The sequence below is a fragment of the Salvelinus alpinus genome, chromosome 1 (assembly GCF_045679555.1).
Source record: "Salvelinus alpinus chromosome 1, SLU_Salpinus.1, whole genome shotgun sequence".
Classification (NCBI taxonomy): domain Eukaryota; kingdom Metazoa; phylum Chordata; class Actinopteri; order Salmoniformes; family Salmonidae; genus Salvelinus; species Salvelinus alpinus.
In genome coordinates this window covers 95,015,688-95,031,892 of record NC_092086.1, presented here as the reverse complement: position 1 = coordinate 95,031,892, position 16,205 = coordinate 95,015,688, and the positions used below count along the sequence as shown (strand labels likewise).

Here is a 16,205-nt window from a genome sequence, read left to right as displayed (position 1 = left end):
CCAAAAATAGATGTAGCAACTACAGATTCTAGCTTTAACTAGAGGTGACCTGCTCACACTGGCAATATTAACACATTCTTCCAATCTTTACTAACGACAAGCCACTGGCTTTGAGTAAATCCAGAGTGTCTATGTATGCGCATGACTCAACATTATACACATCAGCAACTACAGCAACTGAAATGACTGCAACACTTAGAAAGCTGCAGTTTGTTCAGAATGGGTGACAAGGAATAAGTAAATGCAACAGTCCTAAATATTTCAAAAACCAAAAGCATTGTAAGTGGGACAAATCATTCACTAAAACCTAAACTAAATATTGTAATAAATCATGTGGAAATTGAGCACGTTGAGGTGACTAAACTGCTTGGAGTAACCCTGGATTGTAAACTGTCATGGTCAAAACATATTGATACAACAGTAGCTAAAATGTGGAGAAGTCTGTCCATAATAAAGCGCTGCTCTGCCTTCTTAACAACACTATCAACAAGGCAGGTCCTACAGGCTCTAGTTGTGGCACCTGGACTACTGTTTAGTCGTGTAGTCAGGTGCCACAGAGGGACTTGGTTCAGTTGGTTCAGCAATTGGTTCAGAACAGGGCAGCACGGCTGGCCATTGGATGTACGCAGAGAGCAAACAAGAATAATATGCCTGTCAATCTCTCCTGGTTCAAAGTGGAGGAGAGATTGACTTCATCACTACCTGTATTTGTGAGAAGTATTGACATGTTGAAAGCACCAAGCTGTCTGTTTAAATGACTAGCACACAGCTCAGACACCCATGCATACCCCACAAGACATGCCACCAGAGGTCTCTTCACAGTCCCTAAGTCCAGAACAGACTATGGGATGCTCACAGTACTACATAGAGCCATGAGTACATGGAACTCTATTCCACATCAGGTAACTGATGCAAACATTAGAATCAGATTTTATTTATTTATATATAAAGGTCTATTTTATAATTGTTTTTTTAAATATATATATATATAAAAACAATTATAAAATAGACCTTATGGTACAGCAGGGACTGTGAAGCAACACAAACATAGGAGCAGACAAATGCATACACACACACGATAACATACACACACATGGATTTTGTGTTGTAAATATATGGTAGTGGAGTACAGTAGGGGCCTGAGGGCACACGCTTCATCAATCAATCAATTTTATTTTATATAGCCCTTCGTACATCAGCTAATATCTCGAAGTGCTGTACAGACACCCAGCCTAAAACCCCAAACAGCTAGTAATGCAGGTGTAGAAGCACCTGCATTCAGAAGCACCTGCTTCATGTGTTGTGAAATCTGTTGTGAATGTATTGTAATGATTTAAAATTGTATAACTGCCTTAATTTTGCCAGACCGCAGGAAGAGTAGCTGCTGCCAGCAGCAAATGTGGATCCATAATAAATAAAAATGTTTATCTTCATACTTGTAAGAGAAGGGCACTAGTTTTCAAATCGACCACACCAAATCTTTCTCCAAGGATATATATTTTTTTTTAAATAGTTTGACTACTTTTGAGGAATTGGGATGTCAAATGGATAGTGTCGTGTTCTGTGCAGTTCTATTTTAATTTAGACTTTAGGTAGACTGTAGTACTGAGCAATGCCCACATTCCTGGGCAATCCAGGCGGAAATCCAACATTCCACACACCTTGCCAAAAAATAAGGAAATGGACTTTGATACTATAAATACTCTCAAATTATATATCTATTGCAACAGGTAATATTCAGTTGGTTGGCTTGTACATTATGAAGTAAATTAATCACTCAACTTGATGGCTACAGATGATTAAAGTTCACCAGCTAGAACAGGAACCAGCGAGAAGATCCTCTCTTTAGAACTCGGAGATCCATCTACCCAATCCATTCTAAACTCTGATAAACACATAGTTAAATTCCCCCTCCAGATGCTTTAACCATCTGGAAAAATACACATTCCCATGACAGCTCAATACAAACCCAAAGCTGGCCAAAGAGGAACAGTGGAGAATGTCCACAATACAAATATAAAAAAATGGATATGCCAGTAACGGTGCGTGGGTAAAATCACTGGGGAAGCCAAGCCAATTCATATGCCTTGCAACTGTGATACATATGCCAAAAAGCTGGTGGCAGAATAAATTCAACCACAGCTTTGTTTTATCACAGAACTGGATAGGAACCTCTGTCCAGTGAAGACCACAAAGCATATTGCATGTACAGTAACATTAGCAAGTTAATGTTTCCGATATTGTCGGACGACTAAATAACGATTGCTTTAGAACCACAGGGAGTTACCGCAAGTCGCAAAGGAAACAGGAGCTGCCTCCACTATTCCAGCACCTTTTCAACATCATCAAATCACCTCTGCTTAGTCTAAGTGCTAACAAAAACAATTTAGTCCAATCAATGTAAGCTAAATATGATGTGGCTGTCCATTGTTCTGATTTGTGTGTGTGTGTGTTCGTGCAAGTAGAAAAACATGTTGACTCACCCTACTTGTAGAGAAACACCAATGCCATCCTCTCTTTCATGTTGACGAAACGGTATATCACTCGGTCATACGGTACACGCTTTTATTTTTTGTTATCCTAGAATTAAGGAAAACCACAAGTCTAAATCCCCATCTCCATCCATGGCTAATTTAGGAACGGGCCAAATTTTAGCTAGATAGCCACCAGAGGACAACACAATGAGATGCAACAATTCAAGTTTTTCTGTCAATGACATATGCTCTCAATGGGATTTGATATGAGTGATGCCAAAATACAAACTGGCTTCCCGTGACAGTTTCTTTTTTTGGTGCGCCAGGACCATTCACAGTTTAGCTCAATGCTGATTGGCAAATTTTTTAATACTTTTTTTGTCAAGGGAGGCAAGATCCTCGCTGGCTTCCCTTGCCTTCAATGCTACGGGCAGCAACAATGTCATACTGGTTTGGACCAGACAGCATCAGATAGATGGCCTACACGTACAAAGAGGCACAGTTTCACTTGCTCAGATGCTTTCTCCTGTGAGATACATTCAGCCACTTGAGATCTGGGTACACATATGGGTAGAACCTCAGAATCACCCTAGCAGCAATGAACCAGGATACAGACTTATACTTAGTCTAGGGAGTGGCAAAGGCTTGGAGACCCTCCTCCTTTTCATCTTGTCTGGAGACTTGAGTGATGACCAGCTTTCACAGGCCTTTACCCTTTACTCAAACTCCTGCTGAAGCCCTGCCACCTCTGTGTTTGTTAATTGGAACAAAGCAGCAAAGAATGTGCAAGGTCCTTACTTGAAGTGAGTTTGTGGTGTCCCTAAATCTCTACAGAACAAATGGGCATGCAATAGCCACTGCTTTATTTTAGAATGATCTTTGAGAATAGGCCCTAATAAGGAGAAATGAAAAGAGAATATTGATATTTTGCTGCAGAATCTTGTAAGTAAGTGTTGGAGATGAGCAGGAGTGACAGACGAGTCCTGCCAGAGAGATAACAGTAGAAAGACCTGCTACACAGGAACATGGGAGTGTGCGTGGGGTTGAAAGGTTAGAAGTGGGAGGTTCAGGACAGAGCTTGTATCCACACTTCCAATTGCCAAACTAACACACTATAAAACAGACATATAGTAATGACCAAAAATCCATAAAATCATTATGAAAACCATAACAATATGCTTCTCTTTTAACTACTGCAGTGCAACTTGGAACCAAAAACTTAAGTCATGAGATGTTACAGAAAACTTCAAACTGGACCTTGACTTGTCATTTCAAGAGCATATGGCCATGGGGCTGTTGTAGTCATTGTGCTATTGTCCTAAAAAACTCCTCTCCAACTCTCCTTTGTTTGGTGTCAAGGGGGTGGGGGGGGGGGGGGGGAATTACATACACTGTACAGTACACACAGAACAGGGTCATCAAGCCTCTCCAAAGGAGGCAGCTCCTCACACCCGACATTCACCCTCTCTGTGACATGACTGTGGAACCATGTGGATGTGTGGTTACATAACAGAGGCAAGCATCCCTGCTAAAGAATGCCAAACAAAATAACGTGTTTAGATGATAAAAGCATGTAACATGTGCAGTAGTCAATCTGTAAGATAATTAAATACCCACAATCATTCAGAAGGAACCAGCCTTTCCCAACAGAACCTTCACAAATTCTCTCGATGACATCATCATCAGCAAAGACACCACTGATATGTGGAATCTATTACTGGCAATATCTCAGCAACATGAATCTCACAGAGAAACAGCAGCTCACTCAGGCTGGTTCTTCAAATGGACTACTATAACATTGTTGAACAATCATGCTAAATTAGGTACTTACATCGTAGGCCTCTCTGCTGTTCCTCAGCCAGCAGCGGCTCAGCTCACTCAGCTCCACAATGGGCTGCACCTTCAGCCTCACAAAGTCCCCAGACTGACGGATCTTCTCCACGATCTCGTCCCGGCTCTTATTCTCCACATTGTGCCCGTTGATCTCAACCAACCTGTCTCCAGGCACCAGACCCAGCGCCAGGTCCTTGGTCCCGGCACCAGGCTCAGCGAAGTGAACCACGCGGCGGTAGACCCCACCATCAGGCTGCTGGTCCAACATGGTTGTGCGGCGCAAGGAGAAGCCAAAGTCTCCTGTGTTGCGGCGCTGTAGCTCCAGTTCCCTGAGCTCAGGCATGGGCGGCGCCAAGACGCCAGGCAGCTGCAGGTCTGCCGGGAAGGTCTTCTCCACCACCTCTGGGATATGAACCCTCTTCCCAGCCCTGCCGTGGCCCTGGCGATGCAGATGGGAGTCATGTCTGTGGTGGTCAAACACCTTGTTCTCTATCTGGGGAGATGGTTGTGTTGAGCTTGGTGTGGAGGCCTCAGAGACACTCCCTTCTTTGTTTTTCTGGGAGGAAAAGCGCTTCATGACCTGGCCCACCTGGGAGTGCTGCTTTGCCAGGCTGCCGAACTTGGCCGCTCGCTCCTTAACAGAGGTGCGACGGGGATCCTGTCCCCACTCCCCCTTGATGTCATCACTGGAGCTGGCGGCACTCATCTGGCCCAAGTCCAGGACCATGCTGCCACGGTTGCTGAAGCGATCAGCATCTAGATCAGTAAAGCTGAGCTCTGTGTTGCTGGCTACCTTGATAGGGATGGGGCTGGAGATCTCCAGCTTGCCTTTGTTGTCCCGCTTAGAGCCTCCTCGGTGGAGGTTGAAGAAGCCCCGCCTCTGGCTCATTTCCTCCAGACTATTCAGCTCTGCCTGGGACATCCTCTCCTTTTTGTCCTTTTTGTCCTTCTTCCTCTCATCCTTATCCTTGTCCTTGTCTTTCTTGGTCAGATGAAACATATTTGGCTCCAAATAGCAACCCCCTCAAGGTTGGTTTGTGTAGGTTTAAACCAGGGGGGTTCCATACACAAGTGAAGTTTCAGTTCAGGCTTTCAACCCTGGTCATGGAAGCATCTGGGTGACAGTTAGGAATGTCATCAACAGAGGGGCCCTGAGGAGAGAGGAGACTATAAAGTAAGTCTTAGGCTAGGCAATAATCCAACAATCATCCAATACAATGGCAATGAGATATCATGTGTCATGCTCATGGCTAAAGACAGACTCATGACATGCAAGAAACCTGTGAAATATAATTTATGTCATGCATGTTTATCCAGAACATACGGGTATGAGTCAGCTTTACACAGCAATGCATTTCAATGTGTCAATTAACTTAAAATCACCAAGGGCTAGGTAGAAGAAACCAGACACTGTCGTTGTAGCGAGGGTATCACATGTAAGAGGCTGCCTTTCATTAAATAACAATGTTGCTTCTTCTCTCGGTGAAACTTTTCAAAACCACTGCACTGACACGTGATTTTACGAGGACACTTTTCTAAAGCAGATTATTATGTGGTTTCCTAAAGAAGTTGGTATGCTGATGTCTTCGGTAATATTTAATTGATGTGACACAAATACTATTATTTGCAGGTTGTCGGTGGGAAGGATATGGCACTTAATAATGCAAAGAGAGTGTGTCCCTGTGGACCCTTCATTAAAAACGAATGTGTTCGAAGAAAAGAGACCAGTAGGAGTTCTGTGTTTCTGAAGTAGACCCCCTTTACACCAGTATAGTCCCAGTCCTGAGGAGCCAAAGAATATGGCTAGTTTTCACAGCGAAACTATTTATAAATCTGTGTATGAATCATCATCTTCCAATCAGGTTGCTGATTCATTCACTTCCTGACCACCTCACTCCAGCCCCACTGTTACACATCAATTAAGCTACTGATCCTCCCCATGCGTTTCGTGCCGCATGGCACTGCATTGAGAAGTACATGCATGCAAACACTGAGTAGACAATCTAAAAACTAAAGGACTAAATACAAACCGGCAATATCACAGTAGCCTATAATGTCTGCAATACGATAGCGTATGCGAGCCACTTGCCCTATAACTATCCACAGTGAGAAATAATAACATTAACGTAAATCAATGTAACCAGTTTGGTTACACCTGAAACATATCCCTAACATAATTGATACATTGTCACTGTCTACTCGTGTATCCACTGCTGTGGATAGGTTATTGTCGCGGCTAGTAACAGTTTGGTCATAATGCGCTCACATTAAGCTACTTTGCCTTCATTATCACACCGGTGGCTTCAGATGACAAACAGTTTCATCGAGAGAGAAAAGATGTACAGACCCGGGTCTATTTATGTATTTTATCAGGGGACTTGTAGGTTACTCACCACTCAGTGATATGCAGGTTTAGAGTTGGTGAACTGTCCGATGAAGGGTTGAGAGAGATTGTCAGTAGCTTTTCACCAGTTTACTGTAGTGTCGATGCAGGGCGGTCGAGAAGTCCAGTCTTTTAACGCAATAGTGACCGTCAGCCGGTTCGCAGTGACACCTCCTGGCTGATTTGAGGACATATAGGGACCCAGCCTCAGCCCAGAGAAAAAAAGATAGGCGGGATCATAGACTGATTGGGATACAATGTGGTAGTAGTCTGTTGACTAACCTGTGCATTTAGCGTACTATAGAACAGGGCTCCTCTACCCTGTTCCTGGAGAGCTACCCTCATGTAGGTTTTTGCTCCAAACCCAGTTGTAATTAACCAGGAGTGAAAACCTACAGTATTGTATCTCTCCAGGAATAGGGTTAGAGAGCCCTGCATTGAATGATTGTGTGCAACAACAAAAAATATTATGTTGGTAGAAGCATTGACAGGTTATAGGTCCCTACTGTAGGCTACTGATACAGGCTATTGTCCGTAATTTCATTAAAGTAATAATGTCAAAAGTAGCCTGGCCTAGGCTATTTTAGCCATACTTCATAACTTTGTCAATTTTTTTCCAATTGAACAGGCTCATTTTTGATAGGAAATATTATGTAGGATCTTTAACAATTAAACAAAAGTTTGTAAAGTTAAACTCAGCAAAAAAAGAAACATCCTCTCACTGTCAACTGTGTTTATTTTCAGCAAACTTAACATGTGTAAATATTTGTATTAACATAAACTGAACAAGTTCCACAGACATGTGACTAACAGAATTGGAAAATGTGTCCCTGAACAAAGGGGGGTTCATGCAGATGAGCAGGGACCCTGGGCATCTTTCTTTTGGTGTTTTTCAGAGTCAGTAGAAAGGCATCTTTAGTGTCTTAAGCTTTCAAAACTGTGACCTTAATTGCCTACCATCTGTAAGCTGGTAGTGTCTTAATGACCATTCTAGGTGCAATTTCGAAATTTGGCTGTGCACCAGGAGTTTTTCTCTTGTTATATCAGTCACTGAAAGTCACTCAATTAATGTTTATTAATTGTTTATGGTTCATTGAACAAGCATGGGAAACAGTGTTTAAATCCTTTACAATGAAGATCTGTGAAGTTATTTGGATTTTTACGAATTATATTTGAAAGACAGGGTCCTGAAAAAGGGACATTTCTTGTTTTGCTGAGTTTATATCTTACATGACCATCTAGGAAAACAAATCAAGTGTGTTTAAAAAAAAATACAATCATCATCTGGACTAAAGTTGAATGGCATGTGGTTCATCATATACAAAGGACCATGATAAAGGCATTTCAGAAAAGCATAGTCCCTAACTGTTCATCATTTAAAGGGATAGTTAACACAAATGACAAAATAACACTTCAGTTTCCTTAGCCTCTAAGCCAGGGGTGTCAAACTCATTCCACAGAGGACTGAGTGTCTGTGTGTTGTGTTTTTTTCTTTCAATTAAGACCTAAACAACCAGGTGAGGGGAGTTCCTTACTCATTAGTGACCTTAATTCAACAATCCAATACAAGGGTGGAGCAAAACTTGCAGACACTCGACCCTCCGTGGAATGAGTTTGACAGGAGCTGTAAGCAGTCTATGAACAAGGTATGACAGCAATCCAGGCTTCGGTTTAGTTTCCTTGGCACTGTTTCCAAATGCATCTGTGGCACAAATCCCATTCAAGTCATGGGACCAATATTAGCATTTGTCACACATCATGTTCAAATCATCTATAAGTGACTTTGTTGAGCTTCACAATCAATTTTAGATACTTCTGGATGATTTGGAAATGATGCACGGAAAATGCTAATATCGGTCCCATGACTTGAATGGGATTTGTGTTACAAATGTTAAAACGTTAGCATTTAGAAACCATGCAAGGGAAATAAAACCAACGCATGGATTGCTGAAATACCTTGTCCATTATCTGTTTACAGTGTAAGGAAACCAATGTGATCATTTATAATTTGGGTGAACTATCCCTTTAACAGCTGTCCTACTTTTCTTGGTTAGAGTCCAGATGTAGGTGTAGCATATCTCCTTTATTCTTTGCCTGTTTCGATGATATGTTTCTTTTCATAGGCTACATGGAACAAAACACAATAGTATCCACTGTTAATCCTGGAATCATTTTATTCAGTGATCTACAAAAATGTATGACATTGTTTTCCTGGAGATCCAATTTACCAAACCAAGGCAACTAAAGTTAGTGCTTGGTTCTGAAATGGGCTCACTGCTCAACAGGGCATTCTTGATACATTCTTTGATACGAAGTTCACAACTAGTTCACTACAGATGCTCTCCTTCCCTAATGGAATTTTGGGTGAAATTTTTTCTTGTTATTGTTTTTCATATGAACACAGTCCGAGTGAGCACATTCTCATCAAATAACAGTACTCGGTTGCTCAAAAGATACCTCGTTAAAGTTACTCAAGTCATCTTCTAATCAAGAGGAAAAGGGCACTTTTCTCTTAGAATCACTAGATTCTAACATGAGGTAAAACTGGTATTGTACTGAGAAAATCATTTTATGACAAAATGACCCCAAAAAACGTTTATAATAATAGCTTGATAATTGTACAGTGCATTCGGGAAAGTATTCAGACCCCTTGACTTCTTCCACATTTTGTTTTGTTACAGCCTTATTCTCAAATGGATTAAATGAAATGTTTTCCTCATCAATCTACACACAATACCCCATAAAGACAAAGCGAAAAACTGTTTTTTTTATACAGAAATACATTATTTATATAAGTATTCAGACCCTTTGCTATGAGACTCAAAAATGAGCTCAGGTGCATCCTGTTTCCATTGATCATCCTTGAAATGTTTCTACAACTTGATTGGAGTCCACCTGTGGTAAATTCAATTGATTGGACATGATTTGGAAAGGCACACACCTGTCTATATAAGGTCCCACAGTTGACAGTGCATGTCAGAGCAAAAACCAAGCTATGAGGTCGAAGGAATTGTCCGTAGAGCTCAGAGACAGGATTGTGTCGAGGCACAGATCTGGGGAAGGGTAACAAAACATTTCTGCAGCATTAAAGGTTCCCAAGAACACAGTGGCCTTGATCATTCTTAAATGGAAGAAGTTTGGAACCACCAAGACTATTCTTAGGCCGCCCGGCCAAACTTATCAATCGGCGGAGAAAGGCCTTGGTCAGGGGGGTGACCAAGAACCCGATGGTCACTCTGACAGAGCTCCATAGTTCCTCTGTGGAAGGACAATCCTCTCTGCAGCACTCCACCAATCAGGCCTTTATTGTAGAGTGGCCAGAAGGAAGCCACTCCTCAGTAAAAGACACATGACAGCCCACTTGGAGTTTGCCGAAAGGAACCTAAAGGACTCAGACCATGAGAAACAAGATAATCTGGTCTGATGAAATCAAGATTAAACTCTTTGGCCTGAAAGCCAAGCGTCACATCTGGAGGAAACCTGGCACCATCCCTACGGTGAAGCATGGTGGTGGCAGCAACATGCAGTGGGGATGTTTTCAGCGGCAGGGAGACTAGTCAGGATTGAGGGAAAGAACCTTGATGAAAACCTGCTACAGAGCACTCAGGACCTTGGACTGGGGCAAAGGTTCACCTTCCAATAGGATGACGACCCTAAGCACACAGTCAAGACAATGCAGAAGTGGCTTTGGGACAAGTCTCTGAATGTGCTTGAGTGGCCCAGCCACTCAACCCGATCGAACATCTCTGGAGAGACCTGAAAATAGCTGTGCAAAATAGCTGTACTCCCCATCCAACCTGACAGAGCTTGAGAGGATCTGCAGAGAAGAATGTGAGAAACTCCGCAAATACAGGTTTACCAAGCTTGTAGCGTCATACCCAAGAAGACTTGAGGCTGTTATCGCTGCCAAAGCTGCTACAACAAAGTACTGAGTAAATGGTCTGAACACTTATGTAAATGTGATATTTCAGTTTTAGCTTTTTTGTACATTTGCAAGAATTTCTTAACCTGTTTTTGCTTTGTCATTATTGGGTATTGTGTGTAGATTGATGAAAAAAATAGGATAAGGATCACTTTAGGATAAAGCAGTAACGTAATAAAATGTGGAAAAAGTCGAGGGGTCTGAATACTTTCCGTAATGAACTGTATATGTTGAAATATTGGCAAGTGTTATTTCCTTTTGAAACCATATCATTTGTTATATTATAGATGTTATATGAATAGTTACCAAGGTGGTTGCATTTGTACCCGTGTACACTCCAGGAATAAGCAGGACTTTTTTTTTAGTTAGAGTAGTAGAATACACAAGGTGCAATTTTGAAATTTGGCTGTGCACCAGGAGTTTTTCTCTTGTTATGTCAGTCACTGAAAGTCACTCAATTAGCCATGTCAGCTAACAATTTTTTGATTAGTAAGTTATTCTAGCCAGTTATCTAAACATGTAATAATCATGGCCAAATACTGACCGGGCATGCAGAGCATGTGCCCAGGGACCGGGACCTCCAGGGGGCCCTCATTGATTTTGTTAGTCACTCTCATTCAGATATTATTAACATGTCAAGTATTGACAAAATGTGTAGAATTGCAGAAAGCTTGCTTTAAAACTGTAAAATTTCCCCTACTGCCTAAGGTAAAATGTGTAGAATTGCAGGAAATTAACTTTTAAACATACATTTTTCCCATAGCACGCAAAGGAGGAGAACCCATAGTATGCAAAAGCATACAGACTGTATGTGCTCATATTTCTGTTTGTACAAGGCCGGCCCTAGCCTTTTGGTAACCCTAAGCAGGATTTGGTTAGTGGGCCACCCCACTTCTCGGGCAAAACATTTTAATCAAATCTCGCTAAGGGCCCCCAAAAGGCTTGGGTCCGGCCCTGTACACAGAAATGTGAGCACTTAGTCTGTATGCTTTTGCATACTATGGGTTCTCCTCTTGTGTGCTATGGGAATTTCTTAAGATTAACTGCAAAAGACTCAAATGACTGTTGCTTTTGTACTCTGTCTTACTGTAAACAAAAGTAATCAATCGTCAGATGAACAAATGCAATCAGAGGAGGAAGCAAAGGAAGAATATTTAAAAGAAAGGACAGATTGATAGTTCACAGCCAGGACTTCTTGCCTCTGCCTGTTTTGGACATGTTGGCCAGTTTGGCTTTAGTGCGTTCTTTCTCATCTGGGCTCCTCTTGGAGGTGCACTCTACTGTGTAGTCAGTCTCAAAGGAGAAGGAAGGGGTGTGGGTTGACAAGATGCCACTGCTCTTCTCCTGGGACATGGGAGGGGGGGTCTGCAGGACCACTCTGCCTCGTAGGGAGTGTTTGAGCTGCAGCAGCAGAGGGTTGTGGTTGTGATACAGGTCCATGCGTTCCACAGGGTCCCTCTCTGGCTCGCAACATGTGGAGCAGGCCGAGCACAACACATGGAAAATATAGACCCATCCCAGGTAGTGCAGTTCCACAATGTTCAAGATGAAGCAGCCCAGGCTGATGCTGAACATGAAGTTGAGGAAGATGGTCTTCTCCGTGGCACGAGACACGAAGCAGTCAGTCCGGTTGGGACAGGGGTAGGTCTCACAGCGGAACAGTTGAGGCACTTCAAATCCAAACAAATAGTACTGGCCCACTAGGAAGGCTATCTCCATGATGGAGCGCAGCACCACGTGGATGATGTAGGTCAGTAGTACCTGGCTGGACAGCTCGGTGGGGTCCTTCCCCACCTCCCTCAAGTCCTCCTCCAGCAGGCTTTGCTCCACACACTCCCCTTCCCGGGTGCCCCACTCCTCCTCATAACGGGGGATGAAGGAGGGGCTGCTGGCCCCCACGGCTTCCCCACCCTCCACCCCTACATGTTTGAGCCTTTCACGTGCAGGAGGGTGCTTGGCGACCACCTGGATCTTCTCAATCTCTAACTTCTCATCCTTGGCGATCTTGTGCAACACGTAGACAATGTAGAAGATGGACGGTGTGGAGACGAGCACGATCTGGAAGACCCAGAAGCGCAGGTGTGAGACAGGGGCGAAGGTGTCATAGCAGACGTTGTTGCAACCAGGCTGCAGGGTGTTGCAGGTGAACTTGGACTGCTCATCGCTGTACACCGCGTCCCCCACCAGGGTCACCAGCAGGATGCGGAATATAAGCAGCATGGTCAGCCAGATTTTGCCGATCACCGTGGAGTGGTTCTGCACCTCCGTTAGGAAGCGGCCAAGAATGGACCAGTCTCCCATTTGTTAACCTGGGGGAACACAGATGAAGAATAAACATCAGAGGCCTATGGTGTGTTGAACCCACCACACGACAGCATTATGCCCCGCAGACAAATCAAAATTAATGATACATCATGAATCTTCTGAAGGAGTGAGACGATGGAGCCTGCTCATCTGCACCACTGTCTTATTTCCTTGTACTTTATCAAGATCTTTTAATAGGTGAGCCATCAATACATGTTAGTCTCACTACTGAAAATGTAGTGTCTATTGCAGGATGGGCTCATGCTCAGTCAACAGAACCATGAAGCCATAAAACACATCAACACACACTGTTGTCTAACATCCATAAGAGGAGCCTCAAAATACTTAGCTGAATTGTCTTTTCATATAGGCTTTTTGTACTTTCCCTTTGATACAGATTAGTGTCTTTACATTACATTTACATTTAAGTCATTTAGCAGACGCTCTTATCCAGAGCGACTTACAAATTGGTCTTTATGTGAACACAGAATTTATTTACAAATAAAAAGACAGCCTACAGTACACTGTGTTTACAAACTATGTTTGAACCTTTCTCTATGTGTTATGTCGATGTTTTTGGTTTTATATACAGTTGTAGTCGTAAGTTTACATACAGCTTAGCCAAATACATATAAACTCAGTTTCACAATTCCTGACATTTAATCCTAGTAAACATTCCCTGTCTAAGGTCAGTTAGGATCACCACTTTATTTTAAGAATGTGAAATGTCAGAATAATAGTAGAGAGGATGATTAATTTCAGTTTTTATTTCTTTCCTCACATTCCCAGTGGGTCAGAGGTTTGCATACACTCAATTAGTATTTGGTAGCATTGCCTTTAAATTGTTTAACTTGGGTCAAACGTTTCAGGTAGCCTTCCACAAACTTCCCACAATAAATTGGGTGAAATTTGGCTCATTCCTCCTGACAGAGCTGGTGTAACTGAATCAGGTTTGTAGGCCTCCTTAATCACACACGCTTTTTTTCAGTTCTGCCCACAAATGTTCTATAGGATTGAGGTCAGGGCTTTGTGATGGCCACTCCAATACCGTGACATCTATTTTGTGAAGTGCACCAGTCCCTCCTGCAGCAAAGCACCTCCACAACATGATGCTGCCACCCCCGTGCTTCACGGTTGGGATGGTGTTCTTCGGGTTGCAAGCATCCCCCTTTTTCCTCCAAACATAACGATGGTCATTATGGCCAAACAGTTTCACCAGACCAGAGGATTTTCTCCAAAAAGTCCGATCTTTGTCCCCATGTGCAGTTGCAAACCGTAGTAGGGCTTTTTTTTTGGAGCAGTGCCTTGCTGAGCGGCCTTTCAGGTTGGGTCGATATGGGACTCGTTTTACTGTGGATATAGATACTTTTTGTTTCCTCCAGCATCTTCACAAGGTCCTTTGCTGTTGTTCTGGGATTGATTTGCACTTTTCGCACCAAAGTACGTTCATCTCTAGGAGACAGAACGCGTCTCCTTCCTGAGCGTTATGACGGCTGCGTGGTCCCATGGTGTTTATACTTGCGTACTATTGTTTGTACAGATTAACGTGGTACCTTCAGGTGTTTGGAAATTGGTCCCAAGGATGAACCAGTCTTGTGGAGGTCAAATTTTTTTTTCTGAGGTCTTGGCTGATTTCTTTTGATTTTCCCATGATGTCAAGCAAAGAGGCACTGGATTTGAAGGTAGGCCTTGAAATACATCCACATGTACACCACCAATTGACTCAAATTATGTCAATTAGCCTATCAGAAGCTTCTAAAGCCATGACATCATTTTCAAGAATTTTCCAAGCTGTTTAAAGGCACTGTGAACTTAGTGTATGTAAACTTCTGACCCACTGGAATTGTGATACAGTGAATTATAAGTGAAATAATCTGTCTGTAAACAATTGTTGGAAAAATTACTTGTGTCATGCACAAAGTAGATGTCCTAACCGACTTGCCAAAACTATAGTTTGTTAACAAGAAATTTGTGGAGTGGTTGAAAAATGAGTTTTATTGACTCCAACCTAAGTGTATGTAAACTTCTGACTTCAACTGTATGTGTTGTTTAAATTAGTGATCTTGGTTATTCTAAATACTATGGAAAAAATGCTTAATTTATATGATTATGAAGTAGAAAGAGAAAATGAAAAATAGGTTACACTCTCCATAGTACCGACAGACACAAACTACATAACTAATAATAATACCTCACTAATTTAATAAATGTACACTTTGTAAATGTACCCTACCCCTCTACTCAACCTATTCAACAACAGTCTATGGTGAAAAGGAAAACACTGACTACAGACTGTCATTGCCAAAATGCAAAAACAGCTGAAAATGTCCACATAGCACATACAGATCCTAATAAAGGATTTCTGGAGGAACTTACCTTAGGAAAATGTCTTTCTTTCCTATCCAAATTTGGAAAAATGCCAAAGCAAGCAATCTGCATAACTATATTTGATGTGGGAGCTGGTTGCTGGACGTTATGGAGTCTACTGAGCTGGATGAGGAGAGAATGGGCTGACCACACATATTACCAAACTCTGAAACACTCATTGTACTGTATGTGAACAAAGGCTTTCAACATACAGTGGGACAAAGACTTAAATGTACAATGGGGGGCACCTTTTCTGAACAGCCGTTCACAGTCAAGCACAGAGTTCAAAGAACGTTCTGGAAAAAATTGCAACAATACTGATTTGTAAATGGATATCTGCCTGCTTTTAAAAGGTAGAGCTGAGGAAATGGGATACAAATCAATCATGTGAGACACCCATACCTATCTATTTACAATTTGCTGGAAGATTGCAATAAAATAAGGTAATGGTCAACCTTTGGGATAATATAATTCTAAAGCATCTTCATAACAATCTCTTTATTTCAACATAACCAGCTAAATTTACAATGACAACTCCAGGTGGCAGTACTAGTAGGCCTATTGTTGGATGTATAGTTATCCACAGATCCACTTGTTGAATCAGTCCTTGTTTTTACAGATTAATTTATCCCAATGCCCTGAAACCTTATACCAACTGAGTTATCAGTCATATCTAAATAAAAATAAACAGCCTAATCTGCAAATGTTCTCATTTTCCATCTTGTTAGTATTGTGGCTTGGTCAGGCCTAATTTAGTATAGATCATTAGTTAGTAGTTAGGAACACTCAGGACACAAGGTCAAAACAATAGGTGTACAATCCCTTACAAAATACACTGGCAATATGTGTTTCTCTATTTCATTTAGATATTTTGTATTGAAGCATATAACTATTTTCTATAATATACATGATTTAGGAAAGT

At 42.0% G+C, this 16,205-nt stretch overlaps 2 protein-coding genes across 2 annotated transcripts in view; both read right to left on the bottom strand.

Moving 5' to 3' along the window:
• LOC139535784 (unconventional myosin-XVIIIa-like) overlaps nucleotides 1-6,878 on the bottom strand; it is a 100,996-nt gene extending 94,118 nt beyond the window's left edge. The window contains exons 1-2 of the mRNA XM_071335578.1: nucleotides 6,701-6,878; nucleotides 4,306-5,458 (exon numbers count right to left, since the gene is read on the bottom strand). Coding sequence (XP_071191679.1) covers nucleotides 4,306-5,307 — 1,002 coding nt within the window. The 5' untranslated portion in view covers nucleotides 5,308-5,458; nucleotides 6,701-6,878. The remainder of the gene's footprint in view (nucleotides 1-4,305; nucleotides 5,459-6,700) is intronic.
• A 1,847-nt stretch (nucleotides 6,879-8,725) lies between these two features.
• LOC139535391 (gap junction delta-2 protein-like) lies at nucleotides 8,726-15,382 on the bottom strand. Its single transcript, XM_071334750.1, has 2 exons — nucleotides 15,293-15,382; nucleotides 8,726-12,921 (listed from the first exon to the last, which is right to left on the bottom strand). Exon 2 carries the CDS (start codon nucleotides 12,911-12,913, stop codon nucleotides 11,792-11,794), a length of 1,122 nt encoding a protein of 373 aa, XP_071190851.1. The 5' UTR covers nucleotides 12,914-12,921; nucleotides 15,293-15,382; the 3' UTR covers nucleotides 8,726-11,791.
• Nucleotides 15,383-16,205: the final 823 nt, after the last annotated feature.